General features: G+C 40.1%; 1 protein-coding gene across 1 annotated transcript in view; it reads right to left on the bottom strand.

Moving 5' to 3' along the window:
• HEPHL1 (hephaestin like 1) overlaps positions 1-18,053 on the bottom strand; it is a 64,465-nt gene extending 46,412 nt beyond the window's left edge. Inside the window, exons 1-2 of the mRNA XM_028516540.2 lie at positions 17,884-18,053; positions 6,800-7,044 (exon numbers count right to left, since the gene is read on the bottom strand). Coding sequence (XP_028372341.1) covers positions 6,800-7,044; positions 17,884-18,053 — 415 coding nt within the window. The remainder of the gene's footprint in view (positions 1-6,799; positions 7,045-17,883) is intronic.
• Between the last annotated feature and the right edge of the window lie 2,702 nt (positions 18,054-20,755).

The following is a 20,755-nucleotide window of genomic DNA, read 5'->3' as shown; positions in this document are numbered from 1 at the left end:
TTTATTTTATTTTAAAGATTTTATTTATTTATTTTTAGAGAGGGAAGGGAGGGAGGGAGAGAGAGAGGGAGAGAGAGAGAAACATAAATGTGCGGTTGCTGGGGGTTATGGCCTGCAACCCAGGAATGTACCCTGGCTGGGAATCGAACCTGGGACACTTTGGTTCGCAGCCCGCGCTCAATCCACTGAGCTACGCCAGCCAGGGCTTAATTGTTTTATTTTATAATATTTATAGATTCACAGGAAGTTTAAAAAGTGGTATAAAGAAGTCCTGGGTACTCTTCATCCCATTTCCCCCAGTGGTAACATCCTAACTGTAGCAAAACATGAAATTGACCTAGGTACAATCCACAGTTTTATTGAGATCTTGGCAGTTTTATATGCATTTGTATGTACCTAAAGTTCTATGCAACTTTATCATGTGTAGATGTGTATAACCAACCTCCTAATCAAGATACCGAGCTGGTCCCTTACCACGAACACCCCCTTGCTGCTCCATTGTGGACACTCCCATCCCCTTCTGTCTCCACACCTCCCTCCTCTGGCAACCACTAACCTGTTTTCATCACTGTAACTCTGTCATTTTGAGAATGTTATGTAAGTGGAATCATACAGTATGAAACTTTTTGAGTTCGGCTTTTTTCACTCAGTATAATTTCAGATGTTTCTATTTTAGGGAATATAAGTTAATGATTATGATTTTATATTTGTCATGGGGTAAAATGATATCAAAATGTCTATCTCCAGGATTTACCTAATAACCAGTGTTATTTCTGACCTATCTTGACATTTTTGTATCACTTTTATGTCTTAAGAAGTGTTAACTGTAAACACTAATAGAGTAATGTTGGTTAAATGTTAACTACCACGGCATACTGGAATACCTTAAGGCAAATGTTTAAAGGTTGTATTTTGTCCAAACATAGTAATAGTTGGTAGGGGTGTCTTTTATCTGCTGAAGGTGTTTCAGAGGAATTTCTTAGACAAATTAGAATAAAAACACAAGGAAGGCAAAATGTTAATTTTGCATTATAAACTAAATTATTTATAAACTGAATTATTAAACTAATTTTAAACTAGTATAAACTAACTTTATACTAAATTAGTATTAAACTAAATTATTACAACTGTTTCACATCTCAAAAGTATAGAGCAGTTAGCAAATACAGGATGTATTATCTTATTCACCATCAAGAAACAAGCAGTATAGAGAACATAATAAAACTTGCATGCCAAGCCAGGACATATGGGTGATGTCTGATCATTCAGAAACTCAGAAACTCTTGCTGAGATTCTGGAAGGCCATGGTTTTCCATTCCATATGGATTCTAGGAATAGCTAGGATTCTAAAAGTAGTCCTAGAAGACCTAAAGTCCATTCTAGCTACTGCTTTTGAATCAGAGAGACTCACAAGCCTTTGGAGCTCAGTCCCTGAGAATTCTTGAATTTATGACCAAGAAGCAGGGAAGAGGGAAAGATGTCACCTTTTGTTTTCTGTTGTGAGCTGTTTTCTTATATCTAGGCTTCTGTTGTTAAAACTGGATGCTAAGTGGTTAGGATATGTTATAGTTTTGTTCATTTCAGTAAGGTACACTGTCATTATACTCTTTAACGTAATGACAGAGTTATTGTTAATTGTCCCTAACAGTTGTCTGTTTTTCAGAGTTATTGTTAATGACATGGCCAATGAATTTCAGGTAGATTCCATATTTATTTTTTAATATTTGTTAGCTATCTTAAGGAGGAGGGCTAAGATAAAGACAATCTTTGTTTTTTTAAATGAAGTGTAAGTTGGTACAGTCTTTGGGATTATTTTGGCAATATTTAGCAAGTTTGAAAATTCTTATACTTTTTTCTACTTCTAGGAATCTATTCCTCAGATATAATCATATATGTGCAAAGGTGTTCATTTATACATGATGCTCTTTGCAATATTGTTATTTTAACCAATTAGAAACAAGAAAAATTTCCACTATTTTGCAAAATTTTAAATAAATATGGTACATGAAATTATGAAATACTATGCAACATTAAAAACAATTAAGTAGATAAGAAGTACTGACAGGGAAAAAATTTCCAATATTCCTAAGTGAAAAAAGCAAAAAATGGTGAGAGTTTAGAGGGATACAAGAGAATTGTTACACTGGTTATCATGGGCAGGGGATGGCTTATGAAGAAAATTATAACTTTGATATTTAATAGTTTGAATTTTTATTTATGTTTATTTATTTATTTACTTTTAGAGAAGAGAAGGGAGGGAGAAAGAGAGAGAGAGAAACATCAATGTGTGGTTGCCTCTCACGTGGCCCTCACTGGGGACATGGCCTGCAACCCAGGCATGTGCCCTCACTGGGAATCGAACCTGTGATACTTTGGTTCGCAGTCCGCGCTCAATCCACTGAACTATGCCAGCCAGGGAATAGTTTGAATTTTTAAATGAAAATGTATGGATATATTATTTGTGTAACTAAAACATTAAGGAAGTTTAATCAACAGAATATATAATGCCAAACAGTCTTCCTAATATATATGTATATATATATTTTAATCCTAACTTGATGATATTTTTATTGATTTTAGAGCAAGAAAAAGGGGGTGAGAAAGAAACACCAGTGTAAGAGAGAAGCATTGATTGGTTGCTTCCCAAATGTGTACCAACTGGGGTATGTGCCCTGACCAAGAATCAAACCCAATATTTTTACTATTTGTCTGGCAATGTAGTATGTTCAAAACAAAATATATTTGATCTTTCAGGAAGAGGAGTTGGAATCACATACAGTGCTTTAAAATGGCTTCCCTGAGTAAGGGAGGCCTACCTGAGCTGTTTGAAAAATTTTTTAAATTTAAAAAAAATTTAAAATGGCCTACCTGAGCTGTTTGAAAAAATTTTTGGCAAACAAACAAACAAATAAATAAATAAATAATAAACTGAACATAGAATCCTTTAAACATGAAGGCTGTCATCTGATTCTCTTGGGTACTCCTGCAGTGTTTGGCACATAGGAAACACTCAATAAATATTGACTGAATGATGGATGAATAGGCAATTTAAATCTTTTTGGTTGCACCCACTTATTTAAAGGCTGCATATTGCCCTGGCTGGTGTAGCTCAGTGGATTGAGCGCTGGCTGTGGACCAAAGCATCGCAGGTTCGATTCCCAGCCAAGGCACATGCCTGGGTTGCAGGCTACAGCCCCCAGCAACTGCACATTGATGTTTCTCTCTCTCTCTTTTTCTCCCTCCCTTCCCTCTCTAAAAATAAATAAATAAATCTTAAAAAAAATAAAGGCAGCATATTAACAAGGATAAATGATATCCTTCAGCTTCTTGGGGGGCGGGGTGCATGTGCATGCACAGATGGGAAGCAGGAGGTGGGGTCTTAGGAAGATCATGGGAGACATGGTCTCTGAATATAAAGTGAAAATATAATACTGAAAAATATTTGACAGAATCATTTTTACCCAAGGTACAGTACCTAACTGCTTTCTAACATGACAACTGATCTAACCTGATAGAGGAATAGGAAAAATCCAGAGCACTAACTACCAGCCATTAAATCCAAAGGACATTAAAAAAATTCCTGTTACCTAACCTCTCAGCAGCACTTGATATTATTGTCATTTTCCTCCTTCTTAAAATGTTCTCCTCTTTCAGCTCTATGACATTGTACCATCCTCTTTGGCAACTCTTTTTCAGTCTAGTTTTCCAGTACATTCTCCTCTATCTGTCATTCAGTGCCAGAAACCCTCATGTTATAATGCTGCCTCCATGCCCAGAGCTCCCACACCGGTTTACAGCACCCATCCTAACAGTGCTCCAATGAGCCCAGCGACTCCCACTTTCATCTCCAGCTTGGACCTGGTCTCTGAACTTTACACTGATATCCTATCTCAATAAGCAATCTTTCCCAAAGAACACTAGTTCTCCCAGACCTGGTCCTCAGCCACTGCTCCCTTTCTCCATGAAAGACACCACCAGTATTCAATGCCATAAGCTAAAAACAGAGGAGGCATTCTTATTGTCTTCCTCTTCCTCCCCTGCCATTCCCAAAGTATTACAAGGTCCTATCCTTGTTTCTTCACAAATGCATCTGTTTATGTCCATCTCCACTATCAAGAGACTAGTTCAAACAACATTAACAGTGTAAGAGTAGGCATTTCAAAACAGATTCATTTGGTTGTATGTATTCTAGGATGTGTGGGCTTTTAGAAATAATACAAATTTTTATCCATCAGATTTGAGAATATTAAGGATTGGTGGGGTTGTAGGAGAAATAGGCTAGCTTATACACAAAGGGTAGAAGAGTAAAATGTGTGGTTTCTTGGAAAACAAATATTACCTTACTACCAAAGCCAGGTAAAGATATCACAAGGAAAGAAAACACAGACCAATACTCCCCATGAATGTAAAAACAAAAATTCTTAACAAAATAGTATCAAACTAACTCCAGCAACATATAAAAAAACTATATACCATGGCCAAATTTATCCTATGATTGTAAGGTTGGTTTAACATTCAAAAATAATGTAATGTAATAAAACATATTAATAGACTAAACGACAAAAACCATGTAATCATCTGAATAAGTGCCAGAAAGCAATTAATGAAATCCTTATCAAATTAAATTTATCAAATTAAAAATTCTCAGCAAACTAGGAATAGACAGGAACATCCTCAACCTGATAAAGTACAGGGTCCGGCAGAAGTAATGCCTGCATGCCTGTGGTTGGTAGGGTAATAATATGGGTGTAACAATTTATAGTTTTAATGTGACCATTTAACCTAAAATGTCGTATAGTGTGGTTGAGTGTGATATTGTTATATTACAGAATTACATTCTTATGATTTTGTCATAAAGAGGGAGCGTTATTTGTGCCAAACCCTGTATAATCTGAGAAAAGCTCATAACTAACATGGTGCTTAATGAGGAGACTGAATGCTTTCTTCCTAAGATTGGAAACAAGGCAAGAATGCCTGCTTTCACCACTGTTATTAAATATTGTCCTGAAGGTTCTAGTTACTGCAATGAGGCAAAAGGAAAAACATAAAATATACTGATTTGTAAGGGAGAAATAAATATGTCTTTATTCACAGTGACATAATTCTGTATATAGAAAATTCCAAGGAACCCTCTAAACATCAACTAATAAACCAGTTCAACAAGATAGTAGAATCCAAGATAAATATACAAAAATTAATTGTATTCTATATACTAGCAACAATCATAAAATGAAATTAAGAACACTATTCCATTTATAACAACATTAGAAAGAATAAAATACTTTGGAATAAATTTAACAAAGGAAATGCAAATGTTGTACACTAAAAACTAAAACATTGTTGAGAGAAATTGAAGATCTAAATTTCTTGTTGATAGATTGGAAGGCTCAATATTGTCTAGATAGTAATTCATCTTTAAAATGCATATGACAGTCTCCCGCTCAACTGATCAATAAACTGAATGCAATTTTCATCTATATCCCAGATGGCTTTTGTAAAAATTAACAAGGTGATCCAAAATTTATATGGAAATGTAATACTAAAAAGTCTTGAAAAGGAGAACAAAGTTGAAGGACTTATACTACGCAATTTAAAAACTTACTATAAATCTATAGTAATCCAGATAGTATGAGATTGGTATAAGAAAAAGCATATATAATATATCAGTGGAAGGGAATTAAGATCCCTGAAATTAAACCCTTACATTTATAGACATTGATTTTCAATTAGAGCCTATGACTCATTCATCTTTTTTTCTGGAAGGACTGAGAGTCAGTTTCTGACACCTGGTGGATATTCAATGGAAGGTTTATGAATGAAGACAAACCTTTTAAAATATTGGTGGTAAGAACATACATACTTGTGGCAAGAAGTAAATCATATATTGGTGGTGAGGTATGCTTCCCAGAAATACATGAAGGGATAGGCAAAATTAAAGATTCATAGATACCCTTATTTTTTCTATATTTAAAAAGCCACAGCTATCATGGTACATCTTTACATTCTACCTACAGTGTAAATAATACTTTTACACAACTATATTAAGGAAAATGCATCAATAGATATTCCTTATATTTATAAAAGTCTCTTCAAAGTTTATCTGGCATAGTTTGTGTGCTCATTTTCAACTACTCAAAAGAATCATATTTGGGACCAAGAGTTTTGCTGCACACTTCAAATGGAAGAAAAGGGCAAAAAACTCCTGAAATCTGAGAAATACTTTTATACTGAAAGTCTAAGAATATTGCTTAAAATTAAAAAAATTAGGGACGACTCAAGAAACTGCATCACTGAAGCTCTGGCCGTGCACATAAGAAGGCAGAGGCATTTCAGAAAGGAAGCACTAAAGGCAGCAACTTTAGGCAGGGAAGTTGAGATCTCAGGGGGCCTCACCCTGAGACACCCTCCCCACAGCCAAGGCCGTTAGTGGTGCCAGGACCTGGAACCTGTTGGTGTGTGCCCGCTTTACCCATGGTACCACCCAGTCACGAGTGATTGACAAGGATGAAAGTTAATGTGCTGCTGCGGGCATGGTGGTGCTTGTGCCAAGGGGGTTCAGCCCCCAGTTCTGTCTCAACATCAGCAGGAGTGAGAAAGAAGAGAGGGTGGAAATAAGGGACAGGAAAGGAAGAAGAGAAAGAGAAGGAGGACCAGTTGGAGATGGGGAGAGAAGGAGACTGGGAGAAGCTGAATGAAAGCAGGTAATCATTGTGTTCTTAGGATCCCTTTCACTGTAACTGGCAGTTGCCTTACTTATGAAATAGAGATAGGCCACCAATAACACAGGGTAGATATTTACCTTCTGAATCTTTGTTGTAGAAAACACCGTGTGGATGCAAAGAATAAGGTCGGGAAGCAAAGTTCTTTAAATGGATGACAATCACATCGCCCACTTCAGCCCTCAAGATGGGGCCCAGGAATCCAAGCCAGGGCGGTTTGGGGATCTCTGTGGCATAGGTCTCATCTGTGTAGTGTCTGTAAACAGCCTTTTTGTAAAGACCACCTATCCTGTTTGGCCCTCTCTCGAGAAATAAAGTTGCAAGTCTAAAAGTAAGAAGAAAATTATTTTAAAATTAAAATTAAAAGAAAAATCTTAATGACATACCCTAACAGGTCATACAGTACATGCACATACGATTTCTTATTTAGTGTTCAGCATAACTCTATGACCACTGTAGAGAGGGTAAGATTATCTTCAATTTACTGATGAGGAAACAGGCTAAGAGAGTTAAGTGACAAGCCAAAAGGCAAAAATAGTATTAACAACCAAATTAAAATAGAACCAAAGACTAAAGTCATGCTGTCCCCTTGCTGTCTTTTGTTCAACACCTCTCCTTTGCTTTTTCTGTTTGACCAACACTTAATATGCACTTACTGAATTCCCAGTACTTTGCTAGGTGCCGTGGAGGGATACAAAAGAGTTCTTGATCTAGTCATGGAAACATTAAGGAACTGCAGAGAGCAGTATTTAATTAAGTACCAATTGAGTGGTTCATGCAACAGATATAGGCTCACATTTTCTAGGAATATATTCGTTCAGAGAAGGAAAAGATTGCTGTGGGTTGAAGAGGTCAGAAAACACCTTGTGAGAAATGCAGAAATTAAGGAGAAATAGGATTAGATAAAAAGTGGAAGAATGAGGACACGAAGCAGGTACAGAACAGAAGCAATGAGAGAGAAGCAGTACACATAGTATGGGGGGCCAGGTTACAAGCTGGAACTGGGTCTAGAAGGGGAGCTGTGAGAAGTATGGATACGCGTAACACCTGGGAAAAAGACTGACCATGAGCTTCCATTCCAGGTTGAAGAATTGAGGATTTATTATGGACATACTGAGGACTCATGGAAGTTTTTCACAAAGTGGTGACATGATAATCAGTATTTAAGGGCCATCCTCATGACAGTGGTGTGCAAGTTTTAGAGGAGTCAGGCGAAGGGGAAAGCAAAGGTGAGGGACCAGGAGGCTGTCAGGAGAGCAGCGGAGATGGGGATGGGTATAGTTTTGCAATAGAAATAAGGGGCAGATGGGAAAAAAACAGTATTCTAAAATTTGATGTGACTGGATGCCCTCCTGGGAACCCAGGGTGAAGGGGACACTCAGCCCGGGGCCTGTGTGCTTGAGATGATAGAAGCACTGGTGACATCACTTCAGAGATGTCAGGGTGAGGGGGCCACACAATCTTCTCCTGGCAAAGTGGAACTCCCTTCCCCACTCTCAGTCTGTGTGCTTAGCACAGGGCTCCTACCCTGGAAGTACTGGATCCTGCTTGAATAAAAGCTCCACGACTCCTGGGTGCAGCAGCCACCCTAATGTAGCTGTGTACCCCTTCGGGTGAGAGGCAAGTCCTGCTCTCGTACGCACTCCTGCACATACTCATGCGTGCATTCCCTCTTGGTCACCCCACAAACTTTATGTCAAGACTTGTGCTCAGTCCTGGGATACAGAGAGAAAAGGCAAAGCCTTGAAGGAGCTCTCTTTCTAGAAGAGTGAGTCATGAGAACACAGATTATGTTGTGCGGCACCTAATCTGAGGTGGAGGACAGATCAGGGGAGGTTTCCCAGAGGAAGTAGTGCCTAAATATGGTCTCAAAGAGCAAAGAGGAGTTACCCAAGCAGTGATAGGGAAAGGGTTGATACAGTAGACACTTTGGAGTTTTGCCAAGTCAGTGCCCACGCTCTTCTTTGATCTGAGAGCACACCTTCCCCATTCTCATGCTAAGTGCTTCGGAGGGGGCTCCACCCACAGTTCCAGTGATGAGCAAGTGACTCAGCCTAACCATGAGACATCGGGTCCCCTCAGATATTGTGGAGGGAGGCCTCGTGATCCAGGCCTGGCCAACTGATGGAATGGGGCAGGCCTGACACGTGTGGGTGCCTGGGAAGACTGGTGATCTGGTGCTCTGGGCAGGTAATTAATATGTGCCCCCAACTGATATTTGTCAAAAAAAACAAAACAAAAACAAAAACCCAAAAACTTGTTCACCTCTAATTTGGAGGAAAGACTGAGTGCTGTGGCGAGGAGAAAGTGGCCTGGTTTTGGCGGTCCTCACCTTCCCTTGGTCACAAGAGGGATCCCATCTTACAGTTCACAGGACCAATCCTTCTTGGAAGGGATTTTCGTGACCACCTGTTAATACTTGAACACATATCTGGGGTCTCCTCCTTCCACCTCCCAAACTCCATTTCAAGCAGGTGATTCTTTCCAACCACATATAATACTCACCTTAGTGAAGTCCTGGAAGTTGTCTTTTTTCTCCTCCTTCAGTGTCATTTCCAGTGATTTTTGACCCCCCAGCAATACCTCTAGCATCCTGTGATGTTCTAGTGCCCTTTAGAGCTGAGACCCAGCTGCCCATGTCCTAATCTGGCTCTGCTAAGGACTCCTGGAAGCTCTCCCACCTCTGAGACCAAGGCTGTGCTCATCAAGAGGGGCTTTGTTGCTGACAAGTCTGACCATGTCCTATGATTGTATTAGGTGGTCTGGGGTAGGCTGGATGCCTCAGCTGATTAAAGCGAAAAGTAATAACATTGTGAAGGAATCACTTTTAAACTTTAAAACCATGCTATGTTCCATTTAAATTTTCTTTTTAATTTTTTTTTGTGCTGTAAGCTTTAGTTTATAAATTATAAAAAGGCAAGACAGCTTTATACCCTACTTGACAGCAGGTCCCTGGGATAAAGAAAACAGTCTCTGGAAGGCAAGCCCAGCAAACCAAAGCTGATAAAGATGCTGGATGAATTTCTGGAACAATGTTCATTGGATATTTTCTTGTAGCCACAAACTCTACCCTGGACCAAGGCATCATCAGATAATGCAACTGACCCTTGAACAACACACATTTGAACTGTGTGGATCCACTTACATGCAGACTGTTTTCAATAAATAAAGCTGGTTCTTTGTATTCTTGGGTTTCACATCTGTAGATCCAACCAACCATGGATACAAAACAGTATTTTTGCATTCCCAACCACATATTCCCAATGGCACATCGAAAGTACTGCTGAACATCTGAGCCTCTCACTTCTGTACTCTAGTCTTCCAACACACACACACACACACACACACACACACACACACACACGAGTAAACACACAGGCAAATGCACACTGAGTGAAAGTTCTTTATCATAAATTGTCTGGCAGAGCCTCCCAAACAAGAGGCAAGCAGAGGAGGGAGGGGAACTGTTTGCTGATATCTTACAGCTCTTATTGCATACGCTGTGTGTCTTAGCACTGAGTATAGATTGAATTATTTTGCATGTATATCACTCCTATCACCTAAACAGCCAGTAGTCACCCCAAGAAGGGGTGAAGTTTACTCATGCAGTGGCTCTGAAATGTTCACATATGTATACTCTGGTTTCTCTTCAGGTCATACACATCTTTTGCTTTTTACCAAATGTCCACATATATACTAATTCTATCAGAATTATCTGGAACATTTGCCCCAGATTTAGGTCCCCAGGCCCCATTTCAGGGCTTTCAGAGTCTGACTTTCTGTAATCGGGACTGTGGCTTCTACATGTTTCTTATCACTAAATAATTCTTTCTGCAGAGCTTTCCAGTGCTTGCCCATTCATATTCGTCTTTCCTCACAGCAGAAGGGGAAGGCAAAGAACTTTTGCAGTTAGGCGGGGCCATGAGATTTCGGCAAATGGCCCATGAGTGCAAATGACATGTGCCACTTCTGAGCTAGTACATTTAATTGCAGGGCCCCCTGACTTCCTCCGCTGCAGGGGGAGCCTCCAGTGAAGACAGTGAATCCTTAAGATCTCAGCAGCCTGTCTTGCTAGTATGCTCAGGTGTCCTGCAGTTATATGGCCCTGAAGGAAACCCAATGAGTGAGAAACACATCTGTGTGGTGTGAAGTCTGTGAGGTTTGGGGGTTATCTGTAATTCTAGCACAACCTGACTTATTCTCCCTAATACAGTGCTGATGTGGATGCAAGTTTGCAAATCACATTTCTATAGCACTGAGCACAAAAACCATAAGAACTATCTGAAATCATATTAACTATTTGAAACCACAGGGACTACTGAAAGTAGAAAAGGCAGGGAAGAAATGGAAGTAGAAACAGAAAGCAGCCTTTTTGGTGTCTATGCAGCCAATCACCACTAAGAAAACCTGATGCATTTGTAAGAGTAGATCAGAAACTCCAGCTCCTATGAGTTCTAAAAGATGCAAATCTTGCCCCCAAACAAAGCAAGGGGTGACTTCCAGGAAGCCATTCACAGGAAACAGCCCGAGGTGTAGCTAGAGTGCATGCATTAGAATGCTTGCGCTGGTGGGTTGTATACTGTTTGTATTGCAGCCACAGGAAGTCCCCACTGTGAAGGACTGAGCAATCACTACCTCTCAGGCTCATCCCCATCACACATTCTAACATTTTGACTCAAACTGAGTGGGTACCACTTCCTTGCTATGAAGGTTGAGCAGGAAGTGTCACATTAGCAACTGCTTTAAGAACAAAACGTGTTCACGTTGTCAAGGCTAGAGGCAGTACTGTGAAAAGAGACACCTTCCAAAATCAGGTGAGATGAACCATTGTGGGAATGAACCTACCCTTGGGGATCATCTAACCAGTGCAGAGGTGGACTCCAGGTTAGATTCCAAGGATTTTTTAGCTCACAGGGGGCGTGCACCTTGACATATCCTTTGTTCTCAACAACCCAGATCTTGTAGTGGAATTCCTCCCCTCCCCCACCTCATCCTTTCAACTATTGAGCAATTGTCGAACCTTTGCTGTATATGAGAAATTAATCTAAAACCTGGGCCCAAAAATAAAAAATAAAAAAGTAAAACCTGGGGCCAAGATGTGTGAATCTCAATCCTGCTCTCAAAAGACTTACCATCTGGTTGGAAGGACAAAACATATGCATTGAAGAATAAACAGCAATATTCAGTTTTCTATATTAAGTGGCAAGTATACCATATACAGCTGAATGAGTGTGTGTGTATATGTGTGTTGGAGGAGAACAGGGTGAGAATGAGCTTCAAAGTAACATCAGCAGAGGTATGGTCAGGGCAAACCTGTGAGATCATTATAGTCACAATACAGGCAAGCAACTGTTGTCTGAGCTTGAGAAGGGACATTTTTCACAGAGGAGAAAATAGGGCCAGATTGAGACAAGTGAGCACTCGGCAAAGAGAAGGGTGGAGATGGTAATTATACCTTGCAACTCAGGTGCACCCACACCCTCCCTAATTAGATTATTATTTCAAAGCCGTCCCATCTAAGTGATGTGCTTCTATTCACGTTTTCTCACCCTGGTTCCCTGGCATGACCTAAGTCTCAAGTTCTTCCTTCTCCCACTTCATTTCCACAGAGCTCCTCAGAACACACATGAGGGATATTAAAAGCAAATTCACACAGTAAAGAGAAAAGACAATGAGCTTGAATCCCAACTGCCCCACTTGATGTGAGATCTTGGGGAAGTGTCTTAGCTTCCCTGAACCGCAGTTTCCTTGGCTGTCGGCTGGTGACCATGACAGCCATCACAGGGTGTAAATGAGACAAGATGTGGAGCACAGTGTCTGGATAGTGGGTGCTAAATCAACGGGAGTCATGGGAGTAATGATTATTTCTGGCAAAGCTCTAATTAGAAAAGAGGCAAATGTGACCATTTGAAGTGTCTTTCCCACAGAGCTCTTGCTCTCTGAGAAACCCTTGAGATAGGAGAGATACCACAATGACTGACATTTCTCGTGTGCTACCCAGGGCCAGGCATCACCTTTGATACTTATCTGATGGGCTGATACTGACTTCCAAAGACAAATCCACATCCCTCATTTGGAAAAAGGGCCTTTGTAGATGCGATTATGTTATGGATTTTGAGATGAAATAATCCTGGATTATCTGGATAGGTCCTAAATGCCACCAAAAGTATTCTTTTAACAGGGATTAGACACACATAGAAGAGAAGGTGATACAAAAACGGAGGCAGAGTTTGGGGTGTTGCCCCGTCCTCAAGCCAAGGATTGCCAGCAGTTACTAGAAGCTGGAATAGGCAATGAATGGCTCCTCCTTCAGAGCCTCTAGAGGGAGTGTGGCCCCACTGACACCTTCCCTTCAGACTTCTGGCCTCTAGAACTGGGAAAGAATGCATTCTATTGTTTTAAGCCACCCAGTGATAATTTGTTACAGTGGTCACAGGAAACTCATACACACCCACCCACCCCTGCCCCCCACCACCAAGCAAAGACTATCGTTATTCCTACTTTACTGGTGAGAAAATTAATCAAAGGGAGATTCAATTACTTGCTTAGTAAGAGGAACAAGAGTTCTAAACTTGTCCATTGATACCAGAGCCCCACGTCCACCAGCAAGCCAGGCTTCCTTGGCATCTGCTAGACTACTGCTGGTCTGCACCTGGCTGAGAAAACCCACTCTGGGTCTCCTGATTCCCCTGACCGGGGCAGATGATATCTCATTCCTCCGCATGGCATGGAAAGCTTTTAAGCTGACTGGAACATAGTGAGGACTCAATGACCACTAGCAATCAATGCTGTCTGTGTGTTTTCTTGGGCCCCAATGTCTGGAGGTGAAGGGGACCAAGAGGGTGTTCTTGAAGAATGGGAAACAGAGAGAACTGAGGTAGGGGAAGGTGGCAGGGGCTGCAGGCTACTTTGCAACATTCATGCCCCTCTTCTTTCTTAGTAACAGAATTAAATCCTGCTGTTATTCAGGCCAAAAAGCACATAACTGGAAACTATATTTTCAAGTCCCTTTTGTAGCTGGGAGTATCCAATGATATATAAATAGAATTGGTTGAGTGAGTTTCCATGAGAACCCTTTAAAGGGCTGATGCAGCAGGAACTGTGCTCCTTCTACCTTTTCTCTTCCTTCTTCCCTCCTGGAACATACACATGAGGGCTGGATTTCCAACAGACATCCTATGACCATGAACTTCTGAGAGGAGTGAAATCACATGCTAAGAACGGTGAATCCAAAGTTTTTAAGGCCCCTGAAGTCCTGTCATATCCGCTGTCCTACCAGCCTTGGATTGCCAACATCTGGATTTCTTTTAAAAGAGCTTACAAAACCCTAATTTGTTTAAGTGATCTATTCTTGTGCTACTGACATCCAAAAGCAATCACTAAATGATACAGGGAACAACAGCAACCCCAGGAGATTCACAGGATATCAGGCCCAACACGTGATTTTTTTTTCTGCTGATAAGATAAAAGTTGAGATTCGAAAGTCACTATCTGTCTAAGACTGAGCTCTAATACGATGAAATCTTTCCCTTTACAAAGCTTACAAAAATCTCTCTCTTTTCACACCTGCTTCCCTTCAGTTGGCTCTTTCAGATAGACATATGGGTCTCTCCTTTGCACCCATCCTAAAGCCTGTTCCCAGGGGATGCTCAAAACCCTTTGCCATCAGCTGGGCTGGCATAGTGAGGTGGTTGGGTCAGCTCCCTTATCTGACCCTACAGATTTGGGGTTTGAGTAGTTGTCAGCTGCACTCATGTCCAAGTGTGGTTTTGCCTGTGAGTTAGTGCCCACAAAAACCTCTGTGTTTCACTGGAAAGAAAAAGCCTGCACGTGTTGGTTGCCTAATGAGGGCTTTGGCGAGAATTGTGGCTTTAAACAAGGTGATACCACTCTGGTTCCATAAAGACCAGGCCTTACCACAGAAGCACAACCACACCTTCATTAAGTGCTTTATGAGCTCTAGCAGGACTGGCATGAATGGATCAAATGCTGACACCATCCCTAAGCAAATCAAAGCAGCTATGTGTCCCCATTAAGCACAGCAGGAAAGGAGGGGGAATATTTTCATCAGGAAAAATATTTCTAAATAGAATATAACTCCTATATCTTATACTTCCTAGAAACTATCAGGCATATAATCTCAATTATATTTTTGAACCCTATGATCAGGCAAAGGTACCAAATTGGAAAGTTAAATAGCACCAACTGACTGCTGTAGTGTCTCAGTAAAATGATTTCAACTCACTTCCATTATCATCCTTGTGAATTAGGAGTTATTAGGCTCTTATTGCTGCCTAATTTCGTTTGCAAGTCTTTTTACATCACTGAAACTGACACTCACCTTTCTATTCCCCTAATTTTTGCCAAGTGCCTTTAGGGATTATATTTCAACTCCCTTGTCATACAAATTAAAGAAAATGATGTTCAGAGAGACTATGTAACATGCTCAAGGTTACACAGCAAGTTGAGGTCAGAGCAAGGACTAGAAGTCAGGTCTCCTGATTCCTCTTTCTGCTTGTGGTGGCATACTGGGAACCTGGCTTTCTTGGACCTCTAAATATCAGGCATTGGTATGATTCTGAACATCTGAAATAGCAGACTGTCCTCAGAAACGCTACCTACCCATTCTACGGGAAGCTGAGTGACAAGCATGGTCACAAAATCCAAGGTGACTCCTTGCTCCTAGGAAAATGACACCTTGTAGAGCACTTATACTGAATTCCATACATGTCCCACAATGTGATAACTGTGATACCTCTGGATGGTAGCACTTGAGACACGTGTCCTGTGGTCTTCAAACAAGGATTGGCAGACAACCACAACTGCACCTTCTTAGGGACTTGCTCTGGGCCACTGGCCACACTAGCAACACTTCCTGAAATAATTGTTGATACAAGATACAAACCAAAATACATTGCACACCCACCCAGGCTCCCCTTTCAAGAGTCAGGAGTCACCCTGCATTAATACCGTCCCTTTACACACCAGAAGGGAACATGTGGGGACTTTGGCATCCAAATCCAATGTCTAATATGCTAGCTTTCCCTAAAAGGCAGGAGACCTCTTGCAAAGAACCACAACACTGGTTAAGCCACTCACTCTAATCTGATATCAAATTCTGTTTTAGTCGTGGTTTTTTTTCTTTTTCTTTTTCACCATAACTATTTTCATACATTTTTTGGTACTTACTTCAAAACACTGTCTTACAGCTGAAAAGTGAGCCCACAACTTCTACCTACACTCAGCTTTGCGGAAATAATATTCTAATATTTGAGTTTTTCAAGTACTGAATATTGTGGGTTTCCAAATGGATAGATAACCAGTTTGATAGCTAACACCAGTGATCATTTTCAATGTCTCTCAGAGAAGACTGGTAAGTGGACTAAACCTGCCTTTGGTAAGACTGGATCTTTCTAGAAACTTCTTATTACTGGAACCTCTGGTTTTCTCAAAGCTGAGTTTAATTCAGCAGGAAAGGATCACCTTTGCCAAGAAACAAGTTTCATGGATATATGGCAAATATTTACTGGAACCTCAGTTCCTGGCTTGTAAAATGGGAATAATAACATGTACAAGCAACAATGAATTAAAAATCTCTAATGGAATTCCTGTGTAAGAATAAAAAATAAAGAATACTGACATGGATATTTTAAGAAAAAGATAGAATTCATTTTTTACTCAAGCACGTAGAAAAGTAGTCCAATATCACTTGAGCTTAAGGAACATATTACATGCAATACACACGTCTTGGATAGTCTGGCATGCAACAGCTGCTCACCACGACTGTTTTCTATTGATTATTTTTTGAGAATGGCAGGGCTCTATTTCTAGGGAAGGACACTAGCAGTTAGAGTAGCATTTCAATATCATTTCCATTTTTCACAGCAAAGATCACCAATGGTCAGCACATGAGGGATTCAAAGAAGTCAAGAACTTTCTTTGGAAATAGCCTGTGGACATGAAATTTCCTGGTAAAAACTTAAGGAGAAGTCCTTTTTTTTGGCAGCTGGGCTGGAGCAAACATCATCCTTCTTTAAAAAAAAAAACAGAAAACAAACTATGACTATATCACCTTTGTGGCATAACCTGGAAGTTGTGTGTCCAAGCCAACTGGATCTTTGGTCTTTCCCCAGGGCAGGGGGACCTGACTCTGCCACCTTTGTTGGCAGACCCTCTGCTGTCCTGAATCTTATCAACTAACCGCATCTTTAGAAAAATGGAACTTGGATGTTGAACTCAATGGGGTTTATCTATTAGGAGCAAAGCAAGCATCTGAATATCCAACAGTGGTTACCAGAACATCTCAAAAGATGGTCTAAGAAGCACAAAGTTGAACATATGCATGAGAACTATTGAAGCCAGGGGGGGGGACTTCAGTAGGAGCTCCAGAGAACAAATAAGAGATATAAGACACTGGACTCTTCAAGGGGAATGGGAAGCAAGGGCTATTTGCTGGAAAAATAAAAAACCAGGGATATAGAACATTCTATAACCATATCACCCAGCTATGCCATGGGCTCTGGGGATAGGATATTGCTCTCAGATTGAATGAGTTGGGGCTGAAATAAGGCTCTCACCAGTAAAAAAAAAGCCATTTGTAGTAGACTCAAGGAAGTTCTTAAAACAGTGGCTGAACCTATTGTAATTGTCTTTTTTTTAAACATTGCAAAGCAAAAAGAAGATGTAACTACCTATAACATACTTACTAATATTTCCAATGATGATATTTCATTCCAAAAATAAAAAGTAAGAAAACACTCTGTTTTAAGAGTGAAGAATTCTTTAAAGTTTCAAATTTTCATTCCAAGGATTGCCATTCTTTTAAAAAATAAACTGAATCTGGAACCCCCTTGAAGTTACTAGTGGGGTCTAGCGAAAATTGTCCATTTATAGAATTAGCCATTATTCAAACACTTGGTTGTGTTCATGGCTCTTCCCATAAAAGGCTGTGAATAGAAGGCCCAACAAATAGGTGGAGTTAAGAATATCTCTTCCAAACTACACACTCACCCAGGTTAGGGTTTTCCAAGCAAGTACCACCCCTCACCCTGTTGATTTAGATCAACTTGCCCCCATTATAACCCCCCAAATAATATAATCTTCCCCATGTCTAGTGAAAAGGAAGCCAAATCTGGGAATCTATGGGGACCCCATGTTCACTCACTTGTCTTCTGTGAAACTTTTCCCAGTAATAATGTTCTTCCCTTGGGGTACATAGTCCCAGTATTCTTCCACAATCCCAATGTGGTATGTTCTGGTAACTGCACCAGCCAGCCCAGACACACCCAGGAATGTGATGAGAAGGATGCAGTCAGCCTGCTGCTTCCAAGGCATTTGTGGATATAAGTTAGGCAAGCAGCTTGTGCAGGAGGCAACCCTGCCTGTCCCTCCCCCTCACTCGGAGTTAGTTATAAATGAGCAGTGGACACAGCCCAGCTCCTCCTCCTTAGGTAGCTTGGGGCTGGGACAGAATCTGACAACTCATATAAGCAGAGCAAGTTGGATGGGGGAGTTGCTATTGGTGACAAAACCTTTGCCAGCCATCCAAGAAATGTGGAACTGGTTTATTTATTTAGTACCTAAGCCAAATAGGCCTTTTCTGTAAGTTTTGGTGCTCTTCTCTGACATTAATCGCTTATCATTACCAGGAATGGTAGTACAACTAGTTGGGCTAATAAGTTTCCCTGCCTTCTTCCTTGTTTTTTCCTCTACACCTATTATAGGAACAAAATAAAATCTTAACATTGGGCTGTCCTGAGGGGAGCATCAGGAAGTATCTCAAGCATTAAAGAAGGCTTCATCTCTGTGGGTAGCACAGGGTGCATGATGTAATCATCCTCCGCCATCTCCAACTTGTTTTATAAGGATATGTGAAACAATCAACTCTCACATAAAGTCCATAACAACATTGTAAAACTTCACTAATTTTTCATTTACTTATGAACCATTGCATCAAATTCAAATCCTACCAGCAAGAATTAGGAGTTTAATCACCTGCCTCAGCCGAAAGTCTAGAGGTTATCACCCCCAACAGTGAGTTGCCTTTCTGAGGATGTGTGAAAATGATACTTCAGGCACATGAAGACAAAATTCAGTAGCAGGTCTTTGGGTCAAAAAGGTGAAGGAAGTGCTCATTCTTTTGTGTGCTCTACTTTGTGACTTAGAATCTCAGTATTTGAAGAGACCTCATCCAACCCTGGAGAGAGCCCTGGGCCAGATTGGCTCTTAAGGCTATAGATGTGGAATGGAGATAGTGTCTTGGCTGGGATTCAAGGCCTGACAGACCTGTGTTTGAAATTCAGCCCCACCACCTACTGACTTAGTAGCAGGAAAAAAAATCACTTGACCTCTCTAAGCCTAGATCTGTAAAACAAAGATGGGAGGATTTTTAAGTAGATTTAAAGGATGACATTGGAGCAATGTATATATTGGATATACTCCTGGGAATATATACTTCACTTCTGGGAATAAATCCAAAGGAATGCAAAACACTAATTTGAAAGAAAATAAGCACCCCTATGTTCATTGCAGTGTTATTTACAATCATCAAGATATGGAAGCAGCCTAAGTGTCCATCAGTAGAGGAGTGGATATAACTATGGGACATTTACACAATGGAATTCTAGTTGGCTGTATAAAATAAGAAAATTCTACCCTTTGCAACAGTATGGATGGACCTAGAGAACATTATGCTAAGTGAAATAAGCCAGTCAGAGACATAAAAATACTATAGGATTTCACTCATATGTGGAATCTAATGAACAAACAGAACAAGGAAAATAGAGACTCATAGATAGAAACCAGGGTGACAGCTAAGGGGGGTGATTAAGGGGTTGAGGTATTGAGAAAAAAGGGGAAAGGACTCAGACAATGTAGTGATTGCAGTGGGGAGGCAGTATAAGGGGACTAAATGGTAATGGCAAAATACAATAAACTAATTAAAATATATTTTTAAAAATAAACAAAAGACCTCAATATACACCTCATCAAAGAAGATAAGCAGATGAAAATAAACATATGAAGAGATGCTCTACATCATAAGTCATCATGGACATGCAATTAAAACAACAATGTGATACCACTACATACTTATTAGAATGGTCAAAATTTGACAACACTAAATGTTGGTGAGCATGTGGAACAACAGGAACTCTCACTGATGGTGGGAATGCAAAGTGGTACAGCCACGTTGGAAGACAGCTGGGTGGTTTCTTACAAAACTAAACATATAGCACACATGAGATATTTTTACAATTTAACTTTTAGTTATACCTCAATAAAACTTAAATTAAAAAACTAAATACACTCTTACCATATGCTACATGAATCACACACTCTTTGGTATTTATCCAAAGAACTTGAAAACGTATGTCTACATAAAATCCTGCACCTGGGTGTTTACAGCAAGCAGCTTTATTCATAATTACCAAAACTTGCAAGCAACCAAGACGTCCTTCAGTAGGTCAATGAGTAAATAAACTGTGGTACAATCAGACAATGGAATATTATTTTGCACTAAAAGGAAATGAGCTATCATCAATGAAAACACATAAAAGGAGCCTTAAATGCATATTACCAAGTAAAAGAAGCCAATCTGAAATTCTACATACTGTATGATTCCAACTAAATGACATGATGAAAAAGATAAAACCACGGAGATAGGGAAAAGATCATTGGTTGAGAGAGGGGTTTTAAGGCAGTGAAGCTACTCAGTATGGTACTACAATGGTAGGTACATGTCATTATACATTTGTCCAAACCCATAAAATGTGCAACACTAACAGTGAAGCCTAATGCAAACTATGGACTCTGAGTGACAACGATTCCAGATCAATGTAGGTTCATCAGATATAGCAACTGTACCACTCTGGTCAGAGGTTTTAGTACTGGAGAGGTTTAGTACTGCCAAAGATATGTGGGGGCAAGAGATACATGGGAAAACTTGCTCTTTAACATTGCTGGCAAGTCAAAACTGCTATAAAATAATAAAAATCTATTTTGAAAGAAGAAAAAGATTTTAAAAGGTGATGCCTGTC

This window comes from Phyllostomus discolor, chromosome 6, assembly GCF_004126475.2.
Source record: "Phyllostomus discolor isolate MPI-MPIP mPhyDis1 chromosome 6, mPhyDis1.pri.v3, whole genome shotgun sequence".
Classification (NCBI taxonomy): Eukaryota; Metazoa; Chordata; class Mammalia; order Chiroptera; family Phyllostomidae; genus Phyllostomus; species Phyllostomus discolor.
The sequence above is the reverse complement of the archived record's forward strand: the minus strand, read 5'-3'. Positions and strand labels throughout refer to the sequence as shown.